This window comes from Mus caroli, unplaced genomic scaffold, assembly GCF_978045245.1.
Source record: "Mus caroli unplaced genomic scaffold, Mus_caroli_1 scaffold_15, whole genome shotgun sequence".
Taxonomy (NCBI): domain Eukaryota; kingdom Metazoa; phylum Chordata; class Mammalia; order Rodentia; family Muridae; genus Mus; species Mus caroli.
Window position 1 is genome coordinate 40077590 of NW_028227270.1, and position 15118 is coordinate 40092707.

The following is a 15118-nucleotide window of genomic DNA, read 5'->3' on the forward strand; positions in this document are numbered from 1 at the left end:
GAAATTCAAGGTTATTCTTTTTTTCCCACATTTTTTATTAAATATTTTCTTCCTTTACATTTCAAATGCTATCCCAAAAGTTCTCTATACCCTCCCCCGTACCCCCCTACCCACCCACTCCCACTTCTTGGCCCTGGCGTTCCCCTGTACTGGGGCATATAAAGTTTGCAAGACCAAGGGGCCTCTCTTCCCAATGATGGCCAACTAGACCATCTTCTGCTACATATGCAGCTAGAGACATGAGCTCTGGGGGTACTGGTTAGTTCATATTGTTGTTCCACCTATAGGGTTGCAGACCCCTTCAGCTCTTGAGTACTTTCTCTAGCTCCTATACTAGGGGCCCTGTGTTCCATCCTATAGATGACTGTGAGCATCCACTACTGTATTTGCCAGGCAGTGGCAAAGCCTCACAGGAGACAGCTATATCAGGGTCCCTTTCAAGGTTGTTCTTGAATACACACTGAGTTCAAGAACAGCCTGTGATACATGAGACCCTATCTCAAAAGAAACGGTAAATAAGTAAATCTTACATGAAGTTCAATTCTCCCCTCATCCTTTTTTTTCTTACAACCTACAGTGTTATTTAACTTTGCACTCTGCCCTGGTTTCTACCTGATATCAGTGTTGAGAAAACTGCTATAATGTGTAATGTTTTGTTTAAGCTTTGAATATTTATGTAAATATTTTTGACCACATGGAGTAAACATTATACAATTTTTATTTTTATACTTAAGGTATCATATATATGTATCTAATTATGAAATCTTTATGAATCCTGCTGTTATATATCCATATTTGAGATATTTTATGTTGAAAAATATTTGAATAGTCTATTGCTTTCATCAATTTTTAATCAGCTGGTTCTGTGGATACATTTATTTATTCATCATTTGCTTATTGAGCTTAGGAATATTATTTTTGGACCTTGTCTTAGTCACTTGTTATTGCTGTGAAGGACACTATGATCAAGGCAACACTTCTAAAATATAGCATTTAATTGGGGGGCATGCTTACAGTTTCAGAGGTTTAATCCATTATTATCACAACAATGTCATTGCAGCATGCATGGCACTGGAGCAGTAGTTGAGAGCTACATACTGATCCATAGACAGAAAGAGAAAGCCCAGGCCTAGACTTGGCTTTTGAAACTTGAAAACCTAACCCCAGTGACACACTTCCTCCTACAAAGACACACCTACTCCAACAAGGTCACACCTCCTAATCCTTCATACTTCCTAGTGACTAAACATTCAACTATATGAGCCCATTAGGGCCATTTTTACTCAAATCACTACAGCCATTTAACCTTCAGTGAGAAGCCCAATATAAGAAAAAGATGTTTTAAAGAAAGAAGTAAAAAATCCAAAACCAAACCAAACCAAAACAAAACAAAAACCCAAAAAACATAGTTGCCATAGTGATTCAATGTAAAAATTTAGTTCTGTAATTATATAAAATGTTTCCTTAACTATATATTTGTTTCTGTTAAACATGCTTGTAATTAAAATAGAATTATACAACTTTCTCCCTTCCTTTCCCCCCTCCATCCTCTTCTATCTTTCCTCCCTTTAACCTTCTTATGTTCCCATCAATTCTCAAATTAATAGCTTCTGCTTTTTTGATTATTATTACATGCATATGAATATATATACATATATAAAATGTAAATGTGTATATTCATTTATATAATGCTGTAGATGAACTGTAGCATGGCTTAGTCATAGAAATATATAAAAACAGGAGTATATTTGCAATAGTTAAATCTTTCTTTTCCTCATTATCAGGTGCATCAAATTGAAATGCCTTTCTTTGTGGAGCTGTATGACGTCACTGCTGGGGCAGCTATAAACAACAGTGCCAGATTTGCTCCGGTTAAACTTTCCAAGAGTGGTGCCCCTCAGAGCCTTGTTTCCTTCTCTGTGGGTTCTCGGCTGGCAGTGGCTCACAAGAAGTCTACTTTGATCAGTTTGCAGGTGGCCAGAGATTCTGGGACAGGAATCATGATGTCTGTTAACTTTAGTACCCAGGTAGGCTTGCAAAGGTATAGTCATATACGAGTTGTATATGCTGAGACTGTAATGAAACAGTAATCTAAACAGCGATTTCTGACGATATGATGATTGCTGAGTGCTTGTGTGTTATACTGTTTTCTCCTTCTATCACCTACCCTACCCCTCGTAACTAGGAGGTGGTGCTTTAACATCACAGGCTATTTTGATTTGGCAGCCTTCAATGTCCGACCAAGGCACCCCATTGAACTCTGATCTGTCACATCTCTACAGCTGTAGCCCAGTGCTTCCTCCACTGCTACTCTTTGGACTTGAACAAATTGCCGAAGTTGCCTACAGCTTACATTCAAACTAGCTGAATTTTTTTTTCTTCATATCCTTAAATACTGACCAAGCTTAAGTTGTACACAACACTGGTTTTAGGTGACTGCACTCCTGCCTACCCATCGTTTCACATGGTGTCCAGTGAAAGAATGGCTGGGTTTACGGTGCTCAGAGCAGCAGCTGAGCACATGAGGAGACTAGCTCCTATACTCTCATATGACTTTTCAGCCCTACTGCTTTTATTTGGATTCATCAGCAACATTCTAATACAGTAAAAAAAAAATATGTTGTCTATTCTGCTTAAAGCTTGACTGTGGAGATGATAGCTCTCCCACTTTTGCTCTCTGTTGTTTTCCCATATCACTTCTGACTTTCCCCTTTACCACCATTGACTGCTTCCAACAATCCACCATTTTACACATCCAATAAAGCAGAGGTATGCCTAATGTGATAGAGTCAGGCAATAGGAGGGTAGATTGAGAATCATGGGTGAGAGCTGCTCCGTTTTGTTTGGTTATAGTATGACAAACAAGAGAGAAAAAAATGCTTTCATTCATAATAGATTTTAATATTTTGTCTACCATGTTTATGATAGGAAGAGAAATGATAAAAAAATTTGTGTTTCATTCTCACACTTCACTCAAGAAATATTATCACTATCAGGTCATGAGTTTATAGAATAGAAGAAGGGCAACCAGAGATACAAAGCCTACAATGATGATATTTGAAGTACTTTTATGAACAAGTTCACATGCCCAGATAAGAGACTTGAGGAGTTGATAGATGGATATATGTATCCATGTAGACATACTTGCTATTCCAATTACTAGACAAACACTACCCCATGATCACGGATTCAGGGTGTGGTGCACTAGCTAGACACACTCCTGGTGATCACAGACTCAGGGCTGTGGTGCACTAGACACACTACTCTGTGATCACAGACTCAGGGCTCCATCTTCACAGTTTTGACATGGAAGTGAAGGCTGGAATCTGAGGCTTTTCCTATAAAGGAAGACTTTGTTTTTTGGACCATGGAGCAGATACGTCTTTCCCCACTGAGATCAACTACAGAGCCTTGGTGTTACACATAGAACAATATTAGGAGTCTCTGAAACTGGAGAGGAGCAATGAGCTGGGGGTTTGGGCACACATAGTACCTAGAAAGGCAAGTTCTAGAGTTCTCTTTTTCCCTTATACCCAAGGCTTTGAGCTGAAGAACTTGTCATATGGATTCAGTCATGGGGGAAAAGAAGTAAAAAAAAAAATCTATATAGATGTGCTGTCTGTAGTGCAAGGAGCAAAATTCCCCATAAAGTTATAATGTCTGTAGTGTAAGTAGCAGCAGCGGGAAATCCCGTACCGATATGCTGTCTGTAGTGCAAATAACAAAATTCCTCATACAGATATAATGTGCGTAATGCAAGGATCGGGACACCCCATGCAGGTGTGTATTCTGCAGTGCAAAGGGAAGGGAAGGGAAAGATAAGCAAGTTAGAAAGCTTTTAGATGAAAATCTTTTGTATTCTCTGGTCAAACATGCCAGAAAGATTTTACCCAACTTTATCCATATCAGCTGGGGAGGGGGCTGAGGATGGGGGGTTGGGATGGGAGAGAGGGAGTGAGAGAACGAGAGAGAGAGAGAGAAAGAGAGAGAGAGAGAGAGAGAGAGAGGGAGAGAGAGAGAGAGAGAGAGAGAGAGAGAGAGAGAGAGAGAGAGAGAGAGAGAGAGAGAGAGAGAGAGAATCCCTTGCGGGAACCTTGATCTCTGCATGCCATGTCAGAGGACCAGGCTGAGAGTTAGGACTTTGCCCACTGTCTAACAGTTAAAGGTGCCCAGCATTGGCAAAGTGTCAGTGGAGAACGCTGAATGGCAATGGAGAGGTTCTCAGAGGAGAGACCAGTGGAGGTGAGATTATTGACAAGTTCTCAACTCCACCTAACGATAAAGAAGGCCCTCCTTCCCTCTACTTCAGAAACCAGCGAGGAAAAACTGCACTTTCCCAACTGTCAGGAGGAATAGTTCCCTTTTTTGCTCATAGCAGTGTCAAAATGAGCTAATAAATAAATAAATAAATAAATAAATAAATAAATAAATAAGAAACAAACAAACAATAACCCGAGTCTCCTGAGGTAAGGTACAACATGTACACGTACCAGTCAACACAGATCTGTCTCATCAGAGCATGGAATGATCTCAAGTGGAATGGAAAACAGTAATAAGTAGATGTCAGCAATAAGATGAGCCAAATATGAGAAATACTCAGTAAGATTTTAACACAGCTGCACAACATGCTTTAATCAGCAGTTAAACAAGTGAAAGAAATTGTCTAAATATGGAAAGAAGAACTCTTACGAAGTAAATAGAGAACATAAAGAGTAGCATAGGAGATTTTTTTACATGTGGATAAACAATAACTAAAATGGCCTAGACAATCTCAGGAGCAGAACAAAGAGAAAGGAAAGACCTATCTTGTAGATAGTATGATAGTTGGTCCTCTGTTTGAACAACGGCAGCAGAGAGATTGAGAAAACTTAACAAAGCATGGCTTAGGGACCTACAAAGCTGCAACAGCAAAAGTTAACCTTATGACTCTAAAGTCCTGAAAGAAAGAAGAAAGAGATAGGGATTGAAAAGAAAACACTTGAAAGAATAGAGATGGGAATGCTTTTAATTTCACAAAGGTTATTAGAACATATGTTGAAGAAACTAAAAAACAATCCACAGGCAAAATAAATAAGAAAAAGAAAATCCTTTATTAAGGTGCTGTAATCATCTTCTTGTTGTGACAGAACACCAGACAAAGGCTACTTCAGGAGGGAGAGGGTTGTGCTGGCTCACAGTTTAAGGATGTTGTCCATCACAGCAGTGAAGCGAAGGAGGCTCAGGCAGTCTCACACTGTGTTCATGCTCAGGAAGCAGAGAGAGATGAGTCAGATGCACACAGGCAGTGGTTACACTGTGTCCATGGTCAGGAAGCAGAGAGAGACGAGTCAGATACACACCCAGCTTTCTACCTTCATTCAATCCAGGATTCCGGATCCTAGATTGTTACTGTGTACACTCAAGGTAGGTTAACCTCTGCTAACATAATCTAAGTGATCCCTTATAGGTCTTCTCAGGCCTGACTCTTCAGTGGTTCTAGATCCTGTGAGGTTGATGATATTAACAATAACAGTGTATAATAATCAAACTATAAAAACTTAAAAATGAGAGGAAAATACTGAAGCGAAGTGTTGGAGCCCAATTATAAATTGTAGCTTCTAAATGGTGGAAATAAGTTATTTCACCTGTAGAAAAACATCCCTACACAATGAAAGAGAAATTAAGGCATTAGAAAAGTAATATTTTCATATCAATATGCTCCCAGTGAAAGAACACCATGACAGAACATCTTGTAAATTCAAATGCAGTGATAAGAAGAATGGGTTTATGATTATGCAAGGAAGAATACAGTAAGCAAAACCAGAGTGGTACATGAAGACATTGCACTAGAGGACATATCTGTATATGATGTTCAGTGTGCCACGGAGAGTTTATCTGAACCTTCTAGAATGGCTGTCATAAAATCAGTGACAATACCTAATACTGGCAAGAATTCAGAGACTGGCTAATTTGTTTATTGCTGGTGGCTATGTAAAATGATATAACCATCTGAAAGATGTTAGTTTCTTAAATAACTACACATGAATTATGCAGGTCCATGCAATTACTGTCTTGGCCATTTATTTCAATGGAAACTTGTTACACAGAAATCTCTACATGAATATTTGTGGTAGCTTATTATAATAAAACTGTCCATCAGTTGGCAAAAGGCTAGATGAGCTGTGAACTCCTACTAAGTGTGGTAAGGAACAAGCCATCGAGACACATCAGCCAGTGTAATCTAATGATCATGTCAAAAAAATCTCCAAAATTGTAGGGTGAAAGATTCCATTCACATATGAAAGTCACAACATCATAAAAATGCAGAACTTAATCCTCATTTAGAACAATGAGGGACTGTCAGGCAGGAAACTGAGTGATCGTGAAAGTTACTGTAAAGGATTCTTAAGAAATGGAAATTGTTTGTGACCCTGTCAGTGTTAATATCATTTTGCAAGGTGTTGACAATAAGGGAATTTGAGTAGAAAATATAGGAAATAATACTGCTTTGCTTTTTAGTTCAATATAAGAAGACACACCTAGAATCAAAAGGGACAGCTTAAAATCAGAAACCATAGCAGAAGGGTCTAGGATGCTAGGAGAACGTGGCCCATAGAATCAACTCAGCAAGGCTCATAGAGACTTACAGAGACCCAAGAAGCAATCACAGAGCCTGCATGGATCTGAGCTACGTCCTTCACATACATGCTGTCTTTGTTACAGTTTTACTGCTGTGAACAGACACATGACCAAGGCAACTCTTTATACGTACAACATTTAATTGGGGCTGGCTTACTGGTTCAGAGGTTCAGTCCATTATCATCAAGGTGGGAGCATGGCAGCATTGAGGCAGACACAGGTGTGGAGGAGTTGAGAGTTCCACCTCTTGTTCTAAAGGTAGCTAGGAGAAAACTGGCTTCCAGGGAGCTAGGATGAGGGTCTGAAAGCCTACACCCACAGTATACCTACTTCAACACCTATTCCAACAGGGCCACACTAATAGTGCCAGTCGTTGGGCCAAGCATATTCAAACCATCACACATGCTATGGTCGTTTAGTTTGGGCTTTTTTGTGGGATCCTTGACTGTGGGAGTAGGGCTATCTTAACTCTTTTGCCTTGCCTTGGGATCCTCCTCTTTCCTACTGGGTTGCCTCACACAGCCGTGACTTGAGGGTTTGTCCCCAGTCTTATTGCCCCTTGTTATGTTGCATTCTATAACCCTGGGAGGCCTGCTTTTTTTCTGATGTGAAGTGGAGGAGCAGTGGATCTGGGGGACAGGGCAAGTGTGTAGGGGAACAGGGAAGAAGGAGGGGTGGATGGGTTCGGGCAGGAGCTGAGAGCAGTGGAAGGAGGGGAGGCTGGGGTCAGGATATATTGTATGGGAGAACAGTAATGTAAAGAAAAGATAGGAAACAAACAAGAAAGTCAGAAATCATGGTTTTACTTCTCAGGGAGTTCTGTATTTTGTTCTTGCTTCCCTGATCAGTGAAATTAGAAGATAAGAATATACAATAGTTTTTTTCATGAGCTGAAAACTCTCTGTGTAATGGTATCGATCCTTATACTTCACTGTAGCTGGAATAATGTAATCAAACCAAACATGCTCACATACATTTCACTTGCATGTACAAAAATACCACAGTTTTAGCGTAACTTATGTTATCCATCTGTATTGTGCTGTCATTAAGAATGAATTTCTGGTCTTTGTTACTTGAAGTGATGAAAATGTCACTTACTCTGTTATACTTCATTAAATGAGTCTACAGTTGACCATGTTTGGATACTACAGGATGGAAACAGGAGCGTGGCCTGTTTTATTAAGTGTTTTATGAATGTGCTAGGGAATATGCTTGCACAGGGCTCTGAGACAGCTCAGTCAAGGGATACAGGGGTAGAAAGGCTCAGAACAGAGTGTGAGTGCAGCTAATAGGATCTTCTCATATATTCAGGAGATACTCCCTTGAAGCTGTCATGTGTCATAACTCAGAGCACGCACTGAAGGAAAGTCACACTCTTTTGATTGTCTGTTCTAAGTTGGTATCTTCAGTGGAGTGCCTAGGAGACATGACAAACTTTGTGGAGGTCATAAATAATACTTTCTTGGTTTCCCACCATCTATATAGTAACTCTTCCATCCTGGCCAGTGTGTATTTAAAACACTAAATCCCAAACATTTGATTTTTACCAAATAAAGACTTGGAAGTCAGATGCTAAAGTGAAAGCCTGCTAGCTCAGAGGCAGAGAGAGCTCGGCTGACCTTCCTCTTCCACTGACATCCAGAAGGAAAAACTTGTTTCTCTTTCTCCAGGCTGTCTTAAATACCTCTCAACTTAAAGCCCCTCTCTTCTGTTTACTTATGTTTGATCACCTCATTTTCTATTGCTGACTTTATTTAGCACTTTAATTAAAGGTGTGTGCCAGGCTAAGCCACACCACAAATACTTGTTTAAAATAAACAGAAAGCTCTAGGATCAAAGGCTTAGCCCCAATTAGAAACAGATTTTCCCAGTTCACGATGGTGTGTTCAAATATCCTGCAATAGGCCAGTAATTAGATATTGTCCTCAGTCCTCATGTTCCTCTCAGCCCTGATAAATGTAGCAGAATATCCTACTCACTGCATTCACACTGTTCTGTTCTGTTTCCATATTGTAGTTTCTAGTGACACTTCAAACTATGGCCACACATGCCGGGACCCCATCCAGTCCTCATGTCAGGGTCTGACACTGCCCCTGCCATTCGCACCGGCCTTCAAGTTCTTTCTAACAGGTTTTTAGGTTGTTCTCCCCACAGGGACTTTTAAATTGTTGTTCTCATTGCCTAGAATACTTCACCTTAGATCTAGAATCTGTATTCTGAGGTAAGCCTATGGACAGTCATTTAATGAGGCCTCTGTTGAGATTCCATGTCCAGCCTGGCTTATAATTGTGCCTACTACACAGGTGCCATCACCCTGTGTCTCTGCCTACTTTGCCTTATTTCCCTTCACTCATGACCATGGAGCAACATAGTAGTAATTCCATTCAGAATGTGTGTCCTCTGCCAGAATCTTAGGTTCTGGGAGTGTCGGGAGTGTGCCCATCCATTCTGCATTCCAATATCCATACTAGACTGCCTAGGAAGTTAATCTTTAGTCAGTATTCAATAAAGACACACTATTTTGACTTTTCCTTGGCTGGAGTATTCATCCTGAACTTTCTAAAACATCCTCAAGAAATGTTGATGACTTTGGAAAATTGGATGCATACGTTACTTAGGGACCCAATCCAGTAGCTCATTTCCATACTGAAGGGTAAGAAAGAGCATAATCCTTCTTACATCCCACCTTCCACCTTCAATTCTCCCTGGCCCTAAATTTCTAGGTGAGATTAAAATTTAAATACTACTTCTTCACCTCCCATGCTTAGTTTCCCAGCTTGTGCAATCTAAAGCATAACTTTTGCTGTGTTCATAACTGGATTCTGATCTAGACAACGGTGTCAATCCATGACTCTTTGGTTCATCTTGGTGCAAGCAAACCCCCTGCTCCCTAACCTCTGTGTAGCTTATTGAAGGCAATAAAGAAAAGTATAAAGTCTATGTTTAGTGGCAGTGTAGTTACTGCCAATTCGTTTAATAATATTAGGATAACTTTAGAGACATCGTAGCCTCATTTTCCTGCCTTTGTTTAATTTTCAGGAGCTGAGGAGCGCTGAAACAGTTGGTCGGGTCCTCATATCTCCAGCTGTTTCTGGGAAGGATTTTGTGAGGACAGAAGGCACATTGGTCTTCGAGCCTGGCCAGAAAAGTGCGGTGTTGGATGTTGTCTTAACACCAGAAACAGGGTCTTTAAATAAATTTCCTAAACGCTTTCAGATTGTGCTTTTTGACCCAAAAGGTGGTGCCAGAATTGATAAAGTGTATGGGACTGCCAACATCACTCTCATCTCTGATGTGGATTCACAAGCTGTCTGGGGGCTTGAAGACCTGCTACATCAGCCCCTACATGAAGATGTTCTCAACAGAGTGCTCCACAGCCTCAATCTGCGAGTAGCCACAGAGAGCACAGATGAGCAGCTCAGTGCTGTGATGCTCATCATGGAAAAGGTAGGGCATCCTTGCCAGCGTAAGTGCACAGCTCAGTGGAAAGATCAGGAAGCCCAAATCAAAACAGATACCTCATCGATTATAATGCCTGTTAATATGAAGTAAGAACCAAATGTAATTTCTAACCAGAAGAGTGAGATTCCTGCCCTGTACTTTTTCTTGAGTAAGGCCTGTTTGACATCATTGCTCTTAGAGTGGGAACTGTGGTTAAGTTGGGATAACCAGAATCCAATAATCCAACAACAAATTTTTTGTTGAAAAGTACGAATAAGGATCAGCCAAAGAATTGTAGGCATTCATTTGCATGGATTTGCCCTAGTCAGCATTTATATGAGGTCAGTTATTAATTTATTCTTCTACAAATGTGGAACTATATAGAGGTAATAAAAGTTCAAGACTATAAATGGAAAATGATATCTCAAAACTATTGTTACTGAAGAAAAAGATTTTTATAGCTTGTCTTAAGCTTTTTTACTGAGATAATGCTTTTTTAACATATTTATCTACAAGCATACAGGTCTGGGTCCATCCATGAGCCCCCTACGTGGAGACCTTTAATTACTGAAAATGTTTTCAGTGGGATATTTGGTTTTTTTTTTTCTTTTTTTAATTAGGTATTTTCCTCAATTACATTTCCAATGCTATCCAAAAAGTCCCCAATACACTCCCCCCCCAGTCCCCCACCCACCCACCCCCACCCCTTGGCCCTGGCATTCCCCTGTACTGGGGCATATAAAGTTGGCAAGTCCAATGGGCCTCTCTTTCCAGTGACGGCCGACTAGGCCATCTTTTGATACAAATGCAGCTAGAGTCAAGAGCTCTGGGGTACTGGTTAGTTCATAATAATGTTCCACCTATGGGGTTGCAGTTCCCTTTAGCTCCTTGGGTACTTTCTCTAGCTCCTCCATTGGGGGCCCTGTGATCCATCCAATAGCTGACTGTGAGCATCCACTTCTGTGTTTGCTAAGCCCCGGCATTGTCTCACAAGAGACAGCTATATCTGGGTCCTTTCAGCAAAATCTTGCTAGTGTATGCAATGGTGTCAGCTTTTGGAAGCTGATTATGGGATGGATCCCTGGATATGGCAGTCTTTAGATGATCCATCCTTTCTTCACAGTTCCAAACTTTATCTCTGTAACTCTTTCCATGGGTGTTTTGTTCCCAATTCCAAGAAGGGGCACAGTGTCCACACTTTGGTCTTCGTTCTTCTTGAGTTTCATGCGTCAGTGGGATATTTGAATATCATTCCTATTCAGCATGTTTCTGTAGGCATCAGGCACACACGTGGTCAAGGCATATGTGCAGACAAAGCCTTGATATACAGATGTCTGAGGAATAGAAAATTATCAAGCATATAAAGAAAAGATTATGGCAATCCTTTGTAAAGCACAGAGAGGTGGCTGCCATTTTTCTGTAGAGAACACCCTAAAGATAGAGTTCATACAAAAGAATAGTGATATTTAAACTTCGAGTAATAAAACAGATGGGACAATAGTAAGTTGATCTTGACCAAAAAGAGAGAAGCCATGTGTAGACACTATATTTTAGAATATAAAGAAGAAGATCTCAAATATTTAGAGGAAAAATTGGTAGGAGGGAATTCTGCTGCTCTTTTTTTCCTCATTAAGTTATATTTTACAACCATGTATTGTCATCAGTCAAAATGCAACACTTTAAATGAAATATGACAGGGGACTGGAGAGATGACTCAGCAGTTAAGAGCACTAGCTGCTGTTCCAGAGCACCAGGGTTCAATTTCCAACACCCACGTGGTGGCTCACAACTGGCTATAACTCCAGTTCCAGGGGATTTGATACCTTCTTCTGGTTTTATGAGCACCAGGCACACACATGGCACACAGACATATATGCAGAAAAGTAAATAAAAATTTAGATATGGGGGCATGTTCCAACATTGTAGCTGTCGAGTCAGGAGGTGGAGGCAGGGGCAGCTGAGAAGTAGTCTAAGGCTCATCTGGGCTGCATAGTGAGACTGTGTCTAAAAACACCTCAGTCAATACTTACAGCAAGTGTTTCAATGTAAGGCCCATGCTCACATCAAAACTTATTTCCATAAAATTGTCAAATAGCACAATATCATAGGTCATTATTTTGTTTTGAACATTGGTGACCTTTATTAAATAAGCCATTACATTTGGCTGGAAAAGAGTTTAAACCACTCTGGGATTCTTAAGTCAGAGCTCCTAATTGTATGCTCATTCAACCTGTGTTCACAGTTCAACCTATGACTATCTAGCGAGAATTGTGTTTTAGAGTAAGAAATGGGAACATTTGTGCAAATATGTGTGTAATATGAAGGTTTATTTCAGCACTATTATTTTAAAAATTGGAAAAAGAACAGCCATTCAAGTGGGGCTAGTCACACATTGGTTCAGTCAACAATGAATTGTGTGTGCAGAAGTGTTTTCACAATAGTAAAAAGAAACCATAAGCCCTCTATTAATTACTGTTTTAACTGTACCTTTCCTATGTTTGAATACACAAATGCCATATATATAATTGCATGCATTATCCAGTACAATTCCTTGCAGGTTTTCCTGGGAGTGGCAGTCAGTGTTGCATAGCCTGTGTACACAGTGGATGAACATGGAGATTTGTGGGAGCATAGTCTTGATGGTAAAATCAGAATGTGCCCTTTGTGATACACTCATGACTATATTGTCAAAAGTGTAGTTTTTGTTTTAGACATCATTACATAGTAAGACAAAAGGAGTCTTCAGTTAATGACTGATGTGCATATATCCACATATAGATAACCTGCATCATTCTTATCTATTATTTAGCAAATAAAAACAAAGGGTGACTACTTAATGTATGAATTTCAGGCGAGCAATGCATTTTAAGTTTAACATCATCACTAACACTTCATTTGAGATGCACTAAGAGCAGAGAGTTACTCTTCATGGTCTGAAATTCAAAGAGAGCCAGCAATACATAATAAAGTGCTCACCACAGGAAATAAAAAAGTGATCCATCCTCAACTTTAACACAGACTAGAGCTTCCACGTGCTGGATAAAATGTTGTATGACCATATGTTCTAAGTGACTATGTTTGACATTTTCTCTCAGGTTCTAAGTACTTTGATGATGTATCTGTCCAACATGAATGCTTCTTCCAATGAATACTACATGGAAATTTGTACATTGGAAGTAGCATTCTGTTTTTTTATTTGAAGTGAACACTGTTGTACTAAAAAGAATAACAAAAGACTCTATACAGATTTCCTAGATAAAGCCCATCTGTGGGCTCAGACAGTCTTTGGCATAACAATATTTCTGACTCCTGACTTTCCCAGGTGTGGAAAAACCCCAGTTATTTCCAGTGCCTTAATAACAATATCAGAGTCCAAGCCCCTGTAGTATTTGATATCATATATATATTTTTATTTTATCAGTTTCATCTTTCTGGTTATTATAGCTTGGTAGAAGTAGAGTCAGGAGTTCTGATGTTGTATTCTGCAACATCTATACAAGCACAGGACTAGCATGTTCTCTGGAGCCTGATAGACTACACCCTCATGCACATCCAAAATGGTTCTTCATTGTCATTTTTCTCTTGAAAGCTTCTTAAGGTTTTCCCATGTGAAGTTCCTGTCTTTACTGATTTGTAAATGAAGTTTGATAATTTTGAGGCAAAGTGTTTGCTTCTATCATCTTATGTTTTGTAGTGCAGATGTTTCTAATGTGATTTAGTTTAGGAATACGTGAGGCTCCATTTGCAGTTCACTTAATGTTTTTACAGACTTGCTAGTGGACTAACTCAAGTTGTGCTGTCACAGTCTGAGAAGTAGCAGGGGACACTGCAAGCTGGTGCAGATGCTGGCCAACGTGTTTTGAGCTTGGCCAATAACCAAGCCTCATGCCCTGTGTCAAGTTGTTTGTTCTTTCTGCCCCAGCTTTATTATCTGGGAATAAAGATGACAATAAGATCTGCCTATGATCTATCAGATTAGAGAAGTTTTGTAAATTATTGAGAGTAACAGTATACCTATACTAACCCAGTGTTAGAAGAATGGGTCAGTTGTTGTTACTTTACTTAAGTGAACTTCCTGTTTCCCTTGAGCATAAATACAAGCTTGAACAGCTGTCTAATTCTTGGGTACAAACCTTAATTCTTAAAATGTGCACATACGGTTCTGACATTTTCTTTCAGAAATGTTTAATGTCAAGATGAACTTTGCTTCTCCATTCCTGGTTACTTCTCATCTATTGCCCATTGTAATTTCATAGCTCTGGAAATAATATTATGTTGACTTTTAAATTTTTTCTCAGATATAAAATAATTTCTGCACCTGTAAGCTTAAATAACTTGTGCTGCTCATTAAGGATCTGTTATCTTCTCTTCCACCTGCTTTCTTATGGCGTATCTTAGGGATTCATCCTAAGATCATCTCATTTGTTAGTCAGCTTTCTGAGTTCTGAGAGAGTCTCTTGAGCTTGTCTTTTGTTTGTCTTATTTGGTGCTCTTGCTTCTGTACCCAACAGTCCATGTACTATTCATTTGTAATTGTACTATCAAATTTGTATTCTTATTTGAATCAGATTTTTCCTGTGGAATGTTCTTTTATCTTCAAAATGGATAGTCTCATAAATTCAGATCTTGAGTTTGCATGTGAGTTTAAAAATGCGAGATTACAAAGCTGGAAAAAAGTAGGATAACATGAGTATGCCTTCATTAAGTTCTCTTGCTAGGAAAAAAGGCAATTGTTTCAAGTATATCATGACTTGATTATTATAATAAATCACAGAGAGTGATAGTGTGGGGGGCAGGGCTGAAGGCACAATGGATGAATTATAAACTGATGAATTAGAAGTCTCAGATTTTCCAGATATATTATAATATGAAGGAACAATAATATTGTCCTTGCTCTCCCAATAGAAACTTCTTTTAAGGTAGGAAATCACATTTGAAAAGGCTATGTTTTCTAGGATGCCTTGAGTGGTCTTAACTGGAGAGAATTTTCTCATTTGGTGTGATTTTGTACTTTAATGTTATATGGCAGTTGCCATTTGCTCATCAAAACACAGATAAT

At 39.4% G+C, this 15118-nt stretch overlaps 1 protein-coding gene across 1 annotated transcript in view; it reads left to right on the forward strand.

Moving 5' to 3' along the window:
* The window catches only part of Adgrv1 (adhesion G protein-coupled receptor V1), a 504170-nt gene that overhangs the window by 196612 nt on the left and 292440 nt on the right, over positions 1-15118 (forward strand). The window contains exons 79-80 of the mRNA XM_085830825.1: positions 1785-2027; positions 9658-10065. Of these exons, the coding sequence (XP_085686951.1) occupies positions 1785-2027; positions 9658-10065 (651 nt within the window). The remainder of the gene's footprint in view (positions 1-1784; positions 2028-9657; positions 10066-15118) is intronic.